At 32.7% G+C, this 19,539-nt stretch overlaps 1 protein-coding gene across 13 annotated transcripts in view; it reads left to right on the forward strand.

Annotated features, from left to right (window-relative positions):
* The window catches only part of LOC143253873 (serine/threonine-protein kinase unc-51-like), a 72,014-nt gene that overhangs the window by 38,748 nt on the left and 13,727 nt on the right, over positions 1-19,539 (forward strand). For 10 of the 13 annotated variants that reach the window (XM_076508362.1, XM_076508372.1, XM_076508366.1 and 7 more), the window contains 11 exons: positions 7,176-7,212; positions 8,154-8,204; positions 9,554-9,750; positions 10,449-10,550; positions 11,103-11,161; positions 13,025-13,107; positions 14,171-14,215; positions 15,351-15,592; positions 16,844-16,883; positions 17,427-17,481; positions 18,887-19,250. In XM_076508362.1, coding sequence (XP_076364477.1) covers positions 7,176-7,212; positions 8,154-8,204; positions 9,554-9,750; positions 10,449-10,550; positions 11,103-11,161; positions 13,025-13,107; positions 14,171-14,215; positions 15,351-15,592; positions 16,844-16,883; positions 17,427-17,481; positions 18,887-19,250 — 1,275 coding nt within the window. Of the gene's footprint in view, positions 1-5,078; positions 5,463-6,026; positions 6,047-7,175; positions 7,213-8,153; positions 8,205-9,553; positions 9,751-10,448; positions 10,551-11,102; positions 11,162-13,024; positions 13,108-14,170; positions 14,216-15,350; positions 15,593-16,843; positions 16,884-17,426; positions 17,482-18,886; positions 19,251-19,539 lie in introns of those variants that run through there. The other 3 variants (XM_076508369.1, XM_076508374.1, XM_076508376.1) reach the window with 3 other exon arrangements.

The raw sequence follows: 19,539 nt of genomic DNA on the forward strand, positions 1-19,539 counted from the left end.
ATTATATTTTGTTTTTTTTTCATTTGAGGGGTTATTTTCCCTCAATTTTACAGGGTGTTCTGAAAATTTGGAACTATAGAAGTTTCAGCTTTTCATAATTTCATTGGCTTGATCGGCGTCAGTGTCAAAACACAAGAAGGTCGAATTAATCCAAACTGGTCTGGAAGTACAGGGACGGTATGTGGAACACGTTCCGTAAAATTCGATGGTATCTACCATTCCAGACTTTTCGGACACCCAGTTGATCATATTTAATTAATATTGTTAATTACAAAATAAAAGTATTAACTATTAAATCTATTATTTTAGATCGTTTATGATGTGATAAATTCCGAAACGTCCTCAGATCTAATGTGTTCACGTTTCGTTGTGGTATTCCATTTCGTCATTAGTCCACGTGATATATTTCGCGATTTTAAATTCCGTGTGTGAATAGTTAGAATGTTTTAATGTACATGTTCGCGACACAAGGGAATTCTCAACAGTCGCGGTACATGAAATTCTTTTAGGCAGGATAAAGGTTGTGTTATGAGACTTTTTTTTTTTTTCATTTTATTAGCCATGTTTTTTGTGCACCAGCAATACCAACCTACCCTCAAATTGCGAGTACTTTCAGCAGGATTAGAGTAAATTAATGTATGGTATCCTGGGTGTGGTAAAATCTATGAAGCTAAAAGTTTTCACTTGGAAAAAATCTTAGAGCCGTTTTACTAGCCGTTCGGCCGCGTCTAATAAATAATTATATCATTATGATGGTGTTTCTAAACGAATAATAATAAAAAAAATATGTTTGGGTTTCAACTACCACGTCAGGTTTTCAGTGAAATTATTCAACTGTACTTACTGGAAATAGTATTTAAAAACTTGAAACGATGCTAGGATGCGTGTTTGGGGTGGATGGATTTTTGTTTTTCAACCTGGAAGTAAATTTTTAATGTTAAAGTTGCGATTGACGACCTTGTGTTTTTATCAGCATTTTTAAGTTAAAGATTATAATACTTTACCATTTGAATAGGCTCGGTATGGCCAGGTGGTTAAGGCACTTGACTCATAATTTGAGGGTTGCGGGTTCAAATCCCCGTCAGCCGTGGGGGCATTACTATTCATTGGTCAAAGAGTAGCCTAAGATTTTGCAGTTGGTGGTGATGACTAGCTGCCTTTCACTGCTAAATTAGGAAAGGACTAGCACAGATAGCCTTCATGTAGCTCTGAGCGAAGTTCAAAACAAACCAAACTATTTGAATACTGGGGAGAGGAATGTATCTTATTGCACGTGCACATCTCGTGGGAGTTTCGGTGTGTGCACGTGTCTGTGTGACAAGAAAGACGTGTTAGAACTTGTGTTTGACCTTGTTGTTGGTTGCTTGATTTGTTAATACAGTATAAAGGTTATATGTATGTGGTCTACTCTTCCGAATTACGTTAAGAAATTGTCCGATCTCGTTATCGACTAAATAAACGAGTGTACTGTAAGGTAAATTATTCCCCAGCTGGTATCAACTCGCATGGAAAATTCCACTGAGCAGACTGCTGAATCATGTACTGTACAGAAAGTCAAACTATAGTCTGTGCCCCGCTTCTGGAAGATAATGAAACTTTCAAAATAAATGGAGACCTAATAAACTCCTTTGTAGTGGAAAGTATGTGGAGACCTAATAAACTCCTTTGTAGTGGAAAGTATGTGATATTATTTAACATTACCATACACGTCGGTTTTGTTGTTTCAAAAAAAGGGTAGGAGTTAAACTCTGTTTTTGTGAAGCGAAAGTGGCCAAGTTGTTAGCGTGCCGGTCTTTGAAACCAAAGATTCATGGTTCGCGGCTCGTTGCTGCAGGAAAACAAAACAAAACAATTACTATGAGTGCGCTGTAAGAGAGACGGTTAAGTTCCACTGTACACTTTGACAAAGAGTGGCCCAAGAGTTGGCGGTATTTACTACTGATTACCTCTCTTCCCTTTAATTTATCATTTCAAAATTAGAGACGACTAAGCGCAACTAACGCCTATGAGGTCGTATTCTGTGTTAAAAGGAGAAGAGACAACGTAAATCTAGGGATCACACATTCAAATAATTATTTTTATAGCTCTCGTCTGTTGCTACAACAGGCTTTAAGAAATTAAAAAAATAAAGCATTTGATAAAACAAATAATTAGGAAGCATGTAACTTTTATCCGCTTCTTACCAGTAGAATGTGGTATTTACCACTTCTCGTTTGAATAATTTGGTGTTTACCAGTTGTTATCTGAGTGATGAGGCATTTACCAACTTTTCATCTAGATAGTACGTGGTTTACTCATTTTTTATCAGAGGAATATGGCATTTTTATAAAGTTTTCGTTTGAGGAATATGGAGGTTACTAACTTTTCGTTTGGTAGAATTTGGCGTTCATCAACATGTAATTTAAGGTTTTGCAATCGAAATGGCTGGTTGGCTTATTGTGTTGTTTCTTTATTTTCTCCTTTATTGAACTACTGAAAGAAATACTAAACTTCACCAACAGTTTAAGTTCTATTGAATGCAACCTGTTTAAACGATTTATTTGATTGTACAATCGCGTTGGCACAAGTAATCAAGCTACATAATACATGTTACTGTTATCTTTCAAATGAACAAAACATGTTCTGATTAGCTTTTGTTTTTGACTTCGGTTCATTCTGCATTCCTCCAATTTTTGTGTAGTCTTGTGATCTGTATGTGCTCACGTCTTACCGAAATATTAATAAATATCCAGCAGGATTTTCTCGGTGTTACTAAAATGATTATTTTTACTTGAATTGGTTTACTCAAAGCTAAGTAAAACTAACGAACCATAAAGCTGGTTGGTCGAGTAACGCAACACTTTGTTGGTAATTTGTAAAATCCTCGGTGGACTCTGCAGATAGCCTAATGTGGCTTTACTATAAGAAAACACAATTCGTAAAATTAATAAAAGGAAGTTAATAAAGGAAGAATATTAACCAACTCAGAAAAACGTCCAAGAAGTTTTAACAAAAAATTGATAAAAACCATCAAGTGGTTTCGAACGATGGACCTTTCTTCAAGGGCAAAAACAAACAAACAGAAAACTTGCGTCAACCATACTGCATCTGCCGTGGCCCGGCATGACCAGGTGGTTAGGGCGCTTGACTCGTAATCTGCGAGTCGCATGTTCAAATCCCCGCTACATCAAACATGTTAGTTCTTTCAGCCACGGGGGCGTAATGATATGACGGTCAGTCCCACTGTTTGTTCGTAAGAGTAGCCCAAGAGTTGGCGGTGGGTGGCGATGACTAGCTGCCTTCCCTATAGTCTTATGCTGCTGAATTAGGAACAGTTAGCGAAGATAGTTCTCGTGGAGCTTTGCGCGAATTTTAAAACAAACAAACGAGCGCCTGCCTCATCGCCGGAGAGGCTTTTTGTCTAGTACCAAGGTTCACAAGCAAGATTGTTTGAGGCTAGGGGCAGAATTCTTCCTTGTTGCCCTTACCTTAACATCAACTGTAGTTACACCTCAATTTGTTTTATATAAGTGGCTAATTACGGAATGCTTATATCGGTAAAAATTAGCTATCTTTGCAAGAACCGCAGTTTCTGTTGTCATTTTTAGTTTTAAAAGTTTCCTCGATGTACCAGTCATCCAAATCATTTTACAGTGACGCAGTCACGATTTTTAATTTTTTCTACGAGCATCTTCAGATATGAGATTGTCAAAGTTCATATTTTAATCGAAAATGTAGGTGTCGTTTTCTACCACCACGTTGAATTTCAATCAATGCATTCACTCCTGTTTAATAGCGTATAGGAACAATCGCTACTAATTTTAAGAACCATGATATTTCGTGGTTGTTTTAGTGTAAGAAGTTTATTTTCTGCGTGTGTAATATACGGCGGCTTTTTATTTTTTACCATTTCCGATTTTCATTAGATGTCATGAGTCAAATAATCTGAGTTTATAAATTTCGTTTTAGTCTTTGTTTTACTGCTTGTTGTAATGATATCGTGGTAAACTTTTGTTGAAGTTCTATGACTTTAAAGGTTAATCATTTATAATCCCAGTGATTTAATCCTTTGTTAATGTAACTGCATTTCTCCTGTTATAGTCTATAACTGTATATATATAACTTGAGATTTTCGGGACAAATTGCCCGGAAATCCTAAGTGATACGTACGTAGAAAGTGCTCCAGATCTTGCCAGTTTCACATTAAGTCAGGGAAGGCAAATACTGCTTTGAGAACTCTTAATTTTAATACAACATACGGTTTCAACAGACTAAACTATCAGACCTTAAGGAGTTTACCGTCACTGGCTTTAACTAACTACCTCATGTTGACCTGACTTTTAGACTAGGATGGCATAGAATTCACCTTCACTGGCTTTAAATTCCTACTACGTGCTGACTCTGAAGCAGGAATATCTGTTACAGGGGGCGTAACAGCAACATCTCCCATGAACATTGCAACAATTCTAAATATAATTTTTTTTTTCCCGTTGGAGTTTGAGCCAACTGTGGTTCATTGGTTAGCTGGACTGGGCGTGCGGTATCTTATACAAATGACAATCGAATTCCACTATTCGGCCTGACTGAAATATCGCAACAGTTGGAGGTGGGTGTTGTTGATTAGCTGCCTTCCCTCAAGTCTACAGTTCAAAATTAGGGACAGCTCGCGCAGATAGGCATCGTGTAGCTTTGCGCAAGATCCACGAAAACAAAAGTTCATTGAAGGTAAGGCGAGTGTTTTAGGAAAAAAAAACCCGAATCCAGCTGTGGATGCTGAAAAGGCTGTTGGCATTACGCTTTTTTTTTTTTTAGCCATCTGGCAAGATAAATTCCAATTTTATCCGGTAGATGACAAAGGTAATATTAAATAGAATGCTCTTTTTTATTCGTTCATCACATAAACTCTTTAAGGAAAAGTGCTTTGTCAGTTCTTCATTCATAGCAAAAACAATTGTTAACTTTTTTATTGTATACACATTGCCATTTGTTCATTCACTTCTTCAGTTCGAATTAAGTGTCTGCACTGTTGAGAAAGAACTGTGACGCGGAAGCACGCTATCTGTTGCTGCTATTCTAAGGATAGAAGAGTGTAGGAAACAGCGGCATCTAGTAATTGTCGAACTTCGTTCATGCAGGACTATTTAGTTTTTCTCTGCAGGACCAAACGTGACTCGCTGTTTAGCGTGCTCAACATGCGTTGCTAGAGTGATGGTAGAATTCCATTATTAGATTACACAAGAAGAGTGGGCCAAAAGTTTGGCGTTGGGTGCTGTTGATTAATGTTCCCTTATCTCCAGTATGCCAACTCAAAGCTACGATAGGATTAAGCAGTAATGTATCTATGTGCAAAATCTTTTAAAAGTATTTCAAGTTCTAAACAACCACGTGATTATTATTGTTACCTCCGGTACACGAGTGAAAACAACATTCATCAGTACCGTAGTTGTTCAAAACTTGTTCAAATAGTTTTGGAGCAATTGAAGGTCTGTACAAAATTTTGTTACTATTACACGAAATCGCGATGATATATAAATTTTAGGATAAAAATCCTGAACGTAGTGTTTTATTTGTTCTCCGTATGTGGATAGTCTGTTCAGTTTCTCATATATATTTTCCAAATTTTAATAAATGAGTTTTTGTTGTGATTAGTAAAAAATAAACATTTTGTGTAAGAAATTACGACGTTAAGCTGAAACGTAAAAGAGAAAGAGAGAAAGGTCAGCTCTGTTTGCGTAATCCTGAATGCTGGAACAGTCAATGTCTTAAGTGGTGCGCACTAAACTTAAGCCTCGCAACAAAGAGTAACGAGTCACAACCGCTTCGGTTCGTGAGTTTCCAGTTTAATTTTAGTTTTAGAAACGTGACCCGTTCGAGGTTACTGGCACTCGATGCAGACGAACCTATCAGCTGATTTGCACTCGTATTCGCTAGTCAATTTGCCTTCTGTCAAGGCCTGCAGGATATTTTATACGGTCTCAGTCAGGTACATGTGGCTGGAACTTGGTTAGATTCATTGTCCTTTGTTACTACGGGCATTACCGATGAAACAGTACAGTGGTGAAAGGAAGTAAAGTCACATTTTATTTAAATACTATAAGTAATTAAAGTAATAAAACAAAAAAAAATTTAAATCAATTATTAATTGACAACATAAAATGTGTGACGTGCAAAAAACGAAATTAAAAAAAAACGAATTTTAAAAAATAAATGTTTGTTTGAATAATATTGAAGTTATTTTATATTATCACCATAATTGTGTTGCGAGGCTCGGCATATGCCGGCCAGGTGGTTAAAGCACTCGACTCGTAATCTGTAGGTCGGGAGATCCGAATTCCCGTTACACCATTCATGTTACTAGCTCTTTCTGCCGTGGGGGCGTTATAAAGTGATGGTCAGTCCTACTATTCTTTGGTAAAAGAGTTGGCGGCGGGTGGTGATAACTAGCTGCCTTCCCTCTAGTCTTACACTGCAAAATTAGGGACGGCTAACGCAAATAGCCCTCGAGCAGCTTTGCGTGAAATTAATAACCAAAGTAACATTCTTTCGTTCAGGAGGGCAATAGGGACAGCTTTTAAAGGGAATCTCGGACAATATTTGTTACCTCGTGTGTATTGGACGCCGTTCAAGCTGATATTATTTCCTATAAACATATGCTGATTCCTAGCTAATAGTAAACAGATGCAAGTAGGATGAATATAATTGACTTCGTTAAAACAGTTTCAGATGACAGTTTTTGTTTAAAAACAATTATCTGAAAAGAGTGAGTGACTTGACAGTTATACGTTCGACTACTGTTAATATCACTGGCTGTACCCCTTTATTGTTTCTTTTGTCTGTAGAGCCTAAAATCTAGCATTTAGTTTAAAAGTTCAAAAGGAAAAGAAAAATGGGCCTTGCATTGTTATGTGTACGTTTTGCCGCCAGAGGGAAAGGAAGGGAGTATTACAGACATCATGAGGTCTGTGTTGATGCGAAGCTGAACTCTTGGTGATATCAGCTGTTTTTTCTTAACTGAATTTCTTTGTTACAAGAGGATATAGACCTGTATAAATATATATATATACATCGTTTTATTACGACAGTTTTAGTACTTCTTGTTTGTTTGTCTTATTAATAAATATTTACTTGCCATTGAAATTCAAATGTTAAAAAAAAAAAAGGTTGTAATATAATTACTGTCTTTTGTTTTCTTTTAGTACTGCAATGGAGGTGATTTGGCAGATTATTTAACTGGTAAGAAATGATACATGTTCAAATACACATTCTTAATTAGGGAATGCCATTTTACATGGGAATTGTAAGAATTGTATTGAGTTTTGGGGTTATAGGTCAATGTCACCGTTTCAGAAACACATTTTATTTCTCATTATAACTAGTGCTTTAAACATCAGGTTTCATTTAACTTTCATACTCATTTCTCTTGCAATGAGAAATAATCCTGTTCATTTTTGAGGTTAAAAGGCGTGTTTTCAAAAAAAAACAAAAAACGAAATGCACACACAAATGACAAGTGCTTATCAACACACTAGAACAACAAAAAGCTACTGGTTGGTGTGGGAAGCTCAGCAATTCTATGTTCAGTAGCTATACATGAAGAGATTAACTAATATAACCGAATTGGATTTTGATATAAATGTGTAGTATTAAAATTAATATTTTAATATATCTAATTTATACATTTGTAAGTTTTCTTGTCATACACTAAATGAATCAATACCTCGTTAAGTATATTTTAGAACAGCCAGAAACCTTAATTTACTGTTATGCGTAAATTATTGTATACTTATGTGTACCTAAGTTCTTTTAATGTCCACACTATGAATAAAACATTCAATAGTATTACACTATAAATCTGGAAGGACTTATAATTTACTTTAATGGTTTCTTGGGAAAAACATACAATTCATATTGGTATGTACCATAAAATATTCTTATGTATCATTTGATGGTATTTTCAACTTTAAACTTGCATGTACACAATTAATTGGCATTTTAGTATTTTGAATAATGGTGTATTTAATAGAGGTATAAAGGCTGTTCTTTTCATAATATAATGATATCATCCAAGTTATTAAACAATTTTCTGATTACCTAAGTAACTATTAAATGGTGTGCATTTTTGGTTTGAGTAACTAGTGTCATTTGGTAATTTGTTTTTGTTTGTAATATTACAGTAAAAGGCACACTGAGTGAAGACACAATTTGTTTGTTCGTACGTCAGATTGGTGAGTTAGTCTTCCAGTGTATTGGTTTGTAATGAACGAGATGAAATAAAATCAAACAAGTTGTGTTTAAGACTTGAATTAATATCATCCTTAGATGTTGTTTCAGTTGAGAGTAGACAATTGAAACAGTTTTTCTAATACAATAAATCAAGACAAGTCCATAAATATTGTTTTTATACTTCTTAATTTGTTATAGATACCAGAATTATAGGGCTTTATGTCTGTTTTGATAGGTTAGTGTTGGAGGAAGATATTTAGATTTTTTAAGTCATTATATACAAGATATACTGTTCCAAATTACCACCATAAATGTAACACATGGTTTAAAAAGTTTTTTTTTTGTATAGTGTTTGTAAGCCATATGGAAAAAGGGTGATCATTTCTTTTTCACATATTTAGTTTTATTACTTTAATAATATAAAAATATATAATCTATTTAAATAGTTTTGTTATTTTTAATCTATTCTAATTGTTCTGTTTCTGTTAGAGATTCCATAATGTACGTTTCTTAAAATTAAATACTGTATGATTCATTGTATGATAGGTGTTCTTTGTGTCCAATTTTTACATTTTCTTTGCTTATCCACCTTATAGCAGTAATAATTAATTAAGAACACTATAGAATTTATTTTAAGGATTAAATTTGCAGTTGCTTAAGAAAGTAAATATTCATGGTTACGTATTACTTCATTAGGTATGCTGACTAAGTGGGCCATCCTTTCATTATTTTTGTTCATGTTTTAGGTATAACAAAATACATTTCACTTCTGTTTGTGTTTGTAAAATTGACTACAAACATATAAATAGCAGTATTAAGCCTCTTGTAAAAGAAATGTGATTTGGAACAAGCAAATCTTGACAAGTTTTGATCCTATTTTTATTCTTTCATGACAAATTGTTGATGATACATTCAAGACTAAATCTTATGAAGACACTAAGAAATTAAGATGTGTTAAATATGTGGAATAATAAAGTTATTGAAAACAACTACTAATTTGAGTTATGTAAGAATCATAATAGAAAAAAATATGTGAAGAGCTTTGTGTTGATTTTGTCTGATATTTTCTTTAAGAAAAATAAAAAACTATCTTGAAATATAGTTAACAGAAAAGGAACCTAACTGATGAAATGATGCATTTAAAACTTTATAAACAGAAAAGTGAAAATCATATTTAGTCAGGAATACAAGTTTGAGTTTTAGTGCACAGTTGTTATCATCACTTGAGCATAACTAACTGATTTTGTGAATAGTAAGATATTTAGGTTTTTTTTAGTTTCAATTCAATAAATGAATTCGAGTTTTGCAAATAAGTTTCAGCTTGAGTGTCCATCTTTCTTTATGCTAACAGCTGCTGCCATGAGAGCGTTAAACATTAAAGGAATTGTACATAGAGATTTAAAACCTCAGAACATTCTTCTGTGCCACAATGGTAGGTCTAACCCACCACCCAGCAAGATACATCTGAAAATAGCTGACTTTGGTTTTGCACGATTTCTACACGATGGAATAATGGCTATGACACTATGTGGATCTCCCATGTACATGGTAAGATACTCTAGTCTGGTAGCACACCACATGGATCAGAAGTTTTTAACTTGGTCATTACTAATTTATGTAGATTAATTTAATAGTTTTTGAAGTAAAAACATACAGGAGTGATTTAGTTATGAGTGTAATGAAAAATATTTGTATTACTAACCAAAGCTTTATAGATTCTGGCAAAAGGTCAGCACAGAGAACCACATACAAAACATGCAATTATTTTGAAAGAGACTCAAAATTTCGAATATTTTCAAATAATAGACTAGTCTCCTGAGGAATAATAGGCCAGTATTTCAAAGCACTCATGTTTTTGAGTCTATTTTTCAAAATCAAATCTTTGTAGTTAAGTAGTGTGATACACAGACACATCATGTGATCTTTACTTTGTGTAGGTTAATAGAAATTTTGGTATTTCCAAATTGTTTTGTTGCTGTTTGAAATTATGGGGTAATGGCAATAAGTTGAATCATCTTATAAACATAAGTGGTTTCCTGCAATATATTATTTCATTATTTTTGGTTCATTATGAAAGTAAACAGAACCAAAAAGGTTGCAATTGCATACTTAATGTTAACTTGTGGTAGTGTTTAAAAAAACACATAAAAAACAACAAAGAGGTAGTCTTTACAAGCATCAAAAACAATTATTTTATTGTGAATTGTTAGAACTGTGTAACTGGTGATTGTTTTATGTGTCTCTAGGCACCTGAGGTAATCATGTCTTTACAGTATGATGCTAAAGCTGACTTATGGAGCATTGGAACAATTGTGTATCAGTGTTTAACAGGAAAAGCACCCTTTCAGGTGAGAAGTATAACTTTAACATGTGTGTTATTAAGTAGGTTACCAATTGTAACGCATGTTATGAAGTAGGTTACCATTTCTGTGCAAACATTTTGTAGATTAAGAAATCTATTTCTACGAAAAATTATCTGCATTGAAGAAATTTCCAATTCCTAATTTATGAATACTTGCACAAGAAACTTTTGGCTAGGTTTGCTATACTTGAAAATAAATATAACATTTCTAAACAGATCTAGTGCTACTATAGAAGTTTCTTTTTAAGTAATTAATTGGATAACTTATAAAACTGCTTCATGGAGGCCATTTTATCGTATAATTATTGTAGTTTAAACCATCTTGTCCTGTACTTCTTACTTCATTAAGAAGTGTCCTTTTTGGATTATGGAGGTTCTTTTTTGTTTATGTTTACACTAAATTCAAGGGCGAGTTTGAAACAGCATGATTGATACATTACTTAATCTCAAAATAATCTATAGCAAGTTTTACAATTGTTGTTTAATTAAAAGAAAAAAGTCAATTCCTGGTTGTTGCTGACTTTTGTATTTTTTCCAGGCCCAGACACCTCAAGCTTTAAAACAGTTGTATGAGAAAAATTCCAGTCTCTTTCCAAAGTAGGAATTTTTAACTTGTGTGATTAGTTTACCAAGTTTGTTTTGTTTACCTTTATACAGTCACATGGACCTGAGTATAACATATTTAATACTAAAGTTAGTGAAATAATATTTGTTTAATTTATTGTTTTAGTAATTCAGATTTAAAATATATATTCAGTAGCTTATTTAACCATTATGTTAATCAGATTCTAAATTTAAAGAAGGAAATTTGTTACTGATTTTACTCTAACAACCATATATTGTGGTGGTTGTGAACTTTTTATTACTTGGAATCAAATTTCTACTCATCAGAAGATTTATGATAACTTGGATGTCAGACTGAACAAGGAATTTAAGAATGACTTCTTCTATATAAATGATATATATTTAGAAATGCAGACCATCTCGCTTGTAGTATTTGGACAATGAAATTATTTTAGTTTGTTCTAAGTGCCAACTGTTTTGGTTTTTTTAAAACTAGATTTGTTACATGTGCCAGAGATTCACACAGCTCATGTTATAATTTACCAAAATTTAACATCTATATAAATAATATGCTTGCACTTGTCTGAAACTTTTCTCCCAATGTCTCAATCAATCTTTACAAATTTTGTATCATTAGAAGGGTCTTTGTCAGAGGAGTCCAGATGTGTATAGTGGTATTTCAGTCTATTCATCTTACCTGTTTTTTGCTTAGGCAAACTTTTCAATACAACAAGTGTGGTATGTGGTGGCATAATGCCATTGCCATTACACGATGGCTGGCTTTGACTTCAACTTTAAATTTTTTTAATATGCAAAGTATTTCACACAAACAACACTTAGCACCCTTGTGATTTACTAAAAAAAAAATTAATGTTGCACTGAAATATAATTTTTGTGGGCTTTCTCAACTTTAGGTCAAAAATAGGTTCAAAACAATATTCTTATAACATCCAGATGTTTCTGCATATTCAGCTAATTTTGCATTTACTACATAGTTACTTTACTTACAGTACATGCATTATTATTATTATTATTATTATTATTATTAACTAGTAAAAATAGAAAGTTTCTTTTATATTCTATTGACAGTATAAAAACTGTTATATTGACAAAATGATCAAACTCAGGATTAGATAGTTGCAACTGCAAGGTAATAAATGACCAATATCTCGAACTGCTCATCTTAAAGAAAAGTACTCAATCCTCATTTTGTTTTTCAACTAATAATGTTTCCTTTGCTTGTGAAGTATTTTTAATCACAGTTTAAAATAATGGTGCTAAGTAAATGTTTGTTCCCTCCCCCACTTTCCTATAAAGTTTAATGTAGAAAAAGGGCTTCATTCCAGAATCCTTGGGCCATCCCTATTCCCCAAGGCTATGAGTGTCGTGCCCCCCTCACCCCCAAACATCTGAATTATCAAATCTTAGTTAAGTTTAATAGCTGGTCTCAACAGGTACAGGAATTCAGCATTCCATCTATGTAAATAATATGCTTGCTTATGTCTGTCGAGAATGTTTCTCACAAATTTCTTAAATGCTAAAACCTCAGTGTTGGAAAGGTCTGTCCAAAGAGTACAGATTGCACATTGGCTTTTCAATAAACCAAGAATTGATGCATGATGACACCATGTTGTTTTCATCATGCCACGGTGTGACTAGCTTGGGTTTTGATTTAGTTTTTTATTTGCAAAGTATTTCACACAAACAATTAAGTTTGTGTTTAATTTCTTTAAAAAAAATGAACATTACACTATACACAATTTCTATGGGCTTTCTCAACTGATTTAGTTCCAACATGCACATGTATGCTTATCACTTCGTGAACATGCACTCAGCCATTTTATCCTGCTTCTTATCCTACCTTAATATACAAATATGATTGTATTTTTCCTCCAGAATTCCATCTTGGACTTCTCCAGGTCTCACAGACTTACTTCTGAGACTTTTAAAGCGGGATGCCAAAGACAGAATGGAGTTTGGTTTGTTATTTATGACTTACTAAATTTAATTGTTTTGAAATTTTTACACCTTTTTAAACTTTTTTTTGTTGTTGACAACCTGAATCTGTCCTCTATGTAATGAAGACCTTTCTGCTGTAAAGTGATTAGTACAATTGATCGTTTATTTTAACTCTTGTCCTTTCTTCCTGTTGTGAAAGAATAAACCTGACTAATTTGTGTACATTACTTATTATTATTCAAAGTGAGTTTTTGTGATGTTTAAATTTTTAATGAGCATTTCAAAGGTAGAGTAGAGAAGCCATAAGAGCTTCTTAATAATTAGGCCTAATAAAGCTAGATTATTAAAAGCAGCTTGAAGTTAAATGTCTTCAGTCCACTGAAAGTACCTCTTAATGGTTCTCAAAATCAACCTTAATGTATTGAGTTAAACTCAAGATATGGATGATAAATATGTATTTTAATGCACAAAAAACTTTTCTTTAACCTTTTTAATATTGCACGCAATGAGTGAAACAAAATCATTGAGTTTCTTCATGTGAAATTTACAAATTCCAAATGTTTGCTCAAAAATAAGAAAGAGAGAAAGTAGCATAGCCAGAGCATAGAGATTGTGATACTTTGAAAAAGTGTCTTTAAAAAAAAAGAATAGGATGTTTTCTCCACATAAAGAGGTGAGGCATGGTCTTATAGTTGGTTTATCATGCTACAGATTGAATAGTCCAAGTTTTGAGGCATGATGCAACTGAACACCTATGATACTTTCAGTACTTAATGCACTAAAAGTGGCAGTCAGGTCCATTATTCAATTCAAAGAGCTGACTGAATCAAACCCCCCTGTATTGGTGTCAGCTAGCTAATCACCATTTGGTCAGTGGTTCAAAACTAATGAATGCTGTAGCCAAGTACCTGATATTGGGTAACTTTCAACTTTAAAACTGAAAATGCTGCATGCAATTTTTTTGCTACATTGTTCAAATATTTAATTTTTATTGGTGTCCATATAACAGTACTATCAATTATTTTACATACAGCTTAGTCTTCTTTGTTTGACTTAATTATCATAGTTTGTTTATATTTACAGATGAGTTTTTCAATCATCCATTTCTCCAACCAGTCACCAAGTCAAGTAAGAATTCAAATTATCTTTAATTTAGTGTGCTTCCTTAAATGTAGATTGTGTTGTGGGTATAGGTTTTGCACTGATATCAAAAAGGTCATGTGTTCTATATTTTACTTTGCCATACTGGATGTCAAGTGCTCATACTGGTCTTTGATTTGAAAAATACAACATTTCTTGAGTCCATTTTACTTCCCCATATAGTAATTTAGGTATCTCAACAATGCTATAACATTTCGTAAAATTCATTATTTTACAATGGATTAACTGTTTGATTATTTTATTTATAAAAAAAGTTGTGTTATATGGTACTCTAAGTCTCCTTGACAATGTGCATGCCATTAACAGAATGTAAAGCTTTACCATATCTTTTATCAATATGGATTACTGTTAACTGTTAGGAGAGAATGTTTAACATCCTGTATGGTGAAATGGTTGAAACAGTGTTTTATGATGACATGTACAAGTCCTCTATAGGAAAATCTTGTTGAAGCTAAGACTTTTTTATTTTGCTAATAATTTAGTTTTTCTAATCTTCTTAAAATTTCTTCTATAGAAAATATTTAACTGAACTGATTCTGTAAGACGATTAAAATAAATATTTATCTTCAAGTCAACCTTAAGTTAAGTTATTAAACCACTTTAGTATTTGAACAGAATGAGAAAGTCATAAGATAAACAGTTGTAGTTTATGGCACAATGGAGATTAATTAGATTTGCCCATGGTCATTGTACTGTTAGTAAACTTCTACATGGACACTGTTCATGGCTTGAAGGATGTACAGGCAGTAATAGATCTCTTCAATTTGGTCCTGCAATCTCATCATATCTAGTATCTGTCTTATAGACAGTGCCCTTCATGTACTCCTATCTAAACAAGTATAAAAAAAATATTGGACCTCAGTGTATTGCTTACTCAAACTGCAGTTCTTTATCAAGTATGGTTTTTATCTCATTCTATTAAGAAAGCCATTTGATAAATTTTGTTACAGTATATAATAATGTTTTGCAGAAATTTTCAAAAGTTACTGAATTGAGTTATTCTGGACTACAATAATTGAGTTATTCTGGACTACAATAATTGAGTAAATGTTAAAATTATTTTTAACAGAAACATTCTACCATCATTCAATCTCTATTTCAGGCTCGCCTGTGCCAATTCCCAGTCGAAGTTCTATGTCTCCAGATGTTCCTTCTCTTATTAGTTCTCCATTTGATTCTCCGATTTCTGGAAACCTACCACCTTCACCTCAGGGATGGTGTGCAGTTGGTAGCAGGAATGAACACATGGTCGATACAGGAATTCCAATGGCTACTTCACCAGTATTGGATAAGCATTCTCCAGATGACAGAGTAAGAATGTCGTCTTCCTCTGCTGAGGATCAGGTATGTTGAGGTTATTTAACAGTGAGTAAGATAACTATAGAATATTAAAATAGTTTGGTTTAAACACCATCTTAACTTTTTATTGCATGCATTTTGAAAATACGGCAGAACAAATGCTTTCTTTAGATCTTTCACATAGGTTTATATTAAATGAAACAATTTTTGTGGAGTACATTTTGAAAAGTTTTATAAAGCTGTAAGCTGTCTAAAAGTAACAGAATTGAAGAATTATGTATTAGGCAACAATAAAAGAATTGTTAACTCTGAAATAGATGGTTAATGACTAAGATGCATCTTTTAGCTAAATGCTGACATTATATGAAATTTCAATAATTTTGTTGTATGTTAAAAATGGTAGTACTGAAACTGTTAGTTCTTTTTCTGAGAACATTTTTGTCCTAAGCTTTATAAGGATTTGGATGTTGCAAATCGCACTCCTGACCATCAACGTCAGAGTACATTCTGGTAATAGGTACCATAGAAACCTATCTTTAGAGAGATACGTAACTTTCCTTTGTTAACTGTAACTAATCATAGTAGATTTAACAATCTAAAGTTGTTTCACAAATATATATTTTGACACGTACGATCTTAAAAGTGTACAACTGCATATTGTCTATCAAAGAGTGATTACTTAAAGTTGAAAGTAATGAAAGAAAAACTAAATTTAACATTAAAGTTACAAGATCATAATGAGTTTGTAAAGTCAGTGCCCTAATGTACATACATTTACAGAGATAGGACAAATTAAACTGGAGTTTAAAGCAAGACCATAAACCGGTATTTACATGAACAAAATCCTGTGGTTATTAGATGTTTTTTACCCAAAGCAGAATTTGTTTGGTAATAATTCTGTACAATTGATCTAAACTACATGGGCGCTTGTTACGACACAATAAAATCATGTATCTTTCATATCTCTCCATAATCTATAATTCACTGACATTTAATTGTGATTACTTGTTATTTGTTTTCAATCCTATATATTTAAGTTAAAATGGAGTATTATTTTCATCAGCTGAACAATTTACAAAATAATATCGCAATCCTTTCAGTATAAAATTAAGTCACTAAGTTATAATCATAACTGTTTCCATTATTTTACTAAACAGTTAGTGTTTTTACATTTTGCATTTGTATGACAATATCTGGGTGTAATGTCTGGTAAAACAGAAGCCAGTAGAAATTATTTTTATGCTCTGTATATCAGTTATGCTGTTTGTATGCTATATGAGTTGTATCATGTTACAGGATTTTGTGATAGTTCCAGCTGAACTGGTGCGACAATCAGGTAGATAACAAGGTTTTCTCAGTTAAATTTTTTTTAGATAGTGTAGCTCTTTCAAAGTGTCAAAGTTTGTGAATAAATGACCAGGAAAACATCTTGATTCTGTTATATTTGTGATTGAACTTTTTTCCTGTAGCAAAATTAACCACAGAACATCTTGTATTGTAACTGATAAGTAAATTTAATGATTTTTAAAAATAAAAACTAATATATTTAAAATTATAAAATCAATAAACAAAACATGAAAGTGAGTTGCTGTTGGTGTCATTGTTAAAACTTGATGGTAATATCGAGTTTAAGAATAATTGTAAACCTTTCTTCAGTTTGATTTGTGGTTTCATCATGGTTTCATCTGCACATGTTCAGTCTAATTATATTTGAAAGCAAATTGTGTTTTAATTTTAATAGAAAGTGACTAATAATTCTAGATATATTTAAATTTCTAAAATAAAACATTTAGTTTTTACTGTTATTTTATTATATCTACTAATATTAATCCATTTCTGATATTCAGCTAAAGAGTAGTGACAAATTTTATTTTCTTAGAAGGAAATTCAAGTTGTAGTGGTTCAACAAAGGTTCAGCATGTCAGTTCTAACAGGTAAGAAGTTATGAGACTTCTGCATGTGAAGTTTTTTTTATAATAAAAAAACCAAAAAACATTTCAAACACTTATTTTATAATGTAATATTCAAGCTACTTCAGATGGGTGGGACAAAAATCAACATTATTCTTGAGAGTTTTTAAATATAGAACTATTGTAGATTTACCAAACTGATCACTGTCCTTGTGTTTAACTTTTTAGTAATTCTAGGTGCAAAATGGGTATTTACATTTATATAAATCTGAATTCTTTAGAAAAAACGTTATGGTAAGGTTTAGTTTTCTTCAGACTCCTTGTCTTTGTCGCAGTTCTACCGAGACAATCCCTGCATCTTTTAACGTTTGAACTTGCCAGATATGCTACCCTTCCCCAAGATGGTAATTCTTAATTACAAACCACTCTGTAGACAGCATAACAAAAATTGTTACCAAGGTACTCCAGATCAAGAAATTTTGCCATTGTGGATTAGGAGGGGCATAGTAACATTTAGCCAGAGATATGCTGGCGAGTGTTTTCAGTTAAAAATAACTGATTGCAGGTGGAAAGTATCACCAACTGGTTATGCTGTTCAGTTGTTCTAAATTAGGGGTAACTATGACTGAAGGTCTCTGATGTAGCCATTTAATCTGTTTGGCATATAAAATATTATGAGGGCAAAATATAAATACCATTTTGATAGAGCTTAATACAGATGTAATACTCCTTTCCCTTACACAACCCAAAAACAGCTCTACTTGTATGACACCCTTTTATTTTAATATGGAAACCCCAAAAAAGCACAAAGTTCCAGATCAAAATTGGTTCTTTTAACTAATAAACAAAGCTATATTCATATGGACAGAGAATAAAAAAAGAAAAAAGTGGGCACCCCAAAAAAATGAGTAGGCATATAGATAAACATTGTCAGTTTACCTTTATCTGATCTTGCCCTGGGAAGATTACAAACTGACCACTGGGAAATAGACAAAAATAAATTTTGCTGAGTTGGACGTTAGCTACTGAACCCGTGATTTTCTTATACATGAGGTGTATGTAATTAATAATAACTAACTTTTAACTGAAAAACAAACAACAGAAACTAAGTTTTCTGGGCTAGATGTAAGCTAGTGATATGAAGGTTCCTGATTTGCATCATGTTACTACAAAATTACAATCCATACACTGGGTACTGTTGAATAGCTGCCTTCCCTCTATTCTATCATTTCAAGATTACAAACAACTAGTAGTGTAGCCCTTTTGAAAATTTCTGAAAGAAAAAAAGAAAATTACAGTGAAGTTGCAAATAACATAGTATGATCCTAAGCAATTTAAATTAAAAAGTAAAGAACAAAGAATTACCAAATAATTTTCCTTGTACTATTTTCATTGATGTTTATTTTACCTCTTTTTCCTTTGTTTTTAGATCACCTTCTAGACCTAAAATTTCTACCAACACATCTCCAAAGATGTCAAGCCATGTAGAAGTTAAGCCTTCTTCAAGTAATGCAGCATTTCATGCACCAAAGGCATCAGCAATAAGTTTATCTCGACCCTCCTATCTTCCAGTGAGTGGTACTTCTGCATCACCTCTTCCATCTCCCGAAGTGGGTATCTATCAGCAGTCAGAACCGATTCCAGTCCCCTCACAGAAGGAAGCCTATGAACAAATACAGAGAAGTCTTGAAGATGAGCCATCTATTTCAGTTGGTGCAGTAGAAGAGAAAGCTTTGTCTAACCCTTCATCTACTAGCATGTCTTCTCACCAGTCCTCACCAGACCTCCTTAAGGTGTCTTATTGTGTTATTTTTTCTCTTAAAATATCTGTTTTAGGTATATTTAGTTACTAGAAATAATTGACTGGAAATCCATAATTTTTAATTCAACATTTTCCCACAAAAGTAAAAAAAAGCAATTACTTGTGGATTCTGTCATAATGATAAATAACTTGATAAAAATCAAAACATAACTGATCATAAATTGATAATTATTGATATAGAATATTAATAAATATGAAAACAAAATTATATTTTAACAATAACATATGTAGTCATCAAAATGGTTCTGTAGCAGTATCTA

The sequence above is a fragment of the Tachypleus tridentatus genome, chromosome 6 (assembly GCF_004210375.1).
Source record: "Tachypleus tridentatus isolate NWPU-2018 chromosome 6, ASM421037v1, whole genome shotgun sequence".
In the NCBI taxonomy this organism is placed as follows: Eukaryota; Metazoa; Arthropoda; class Merostomata; order Xiphosura; family Limulidae; genus Tachypleus; species Tachypleus tridentatus.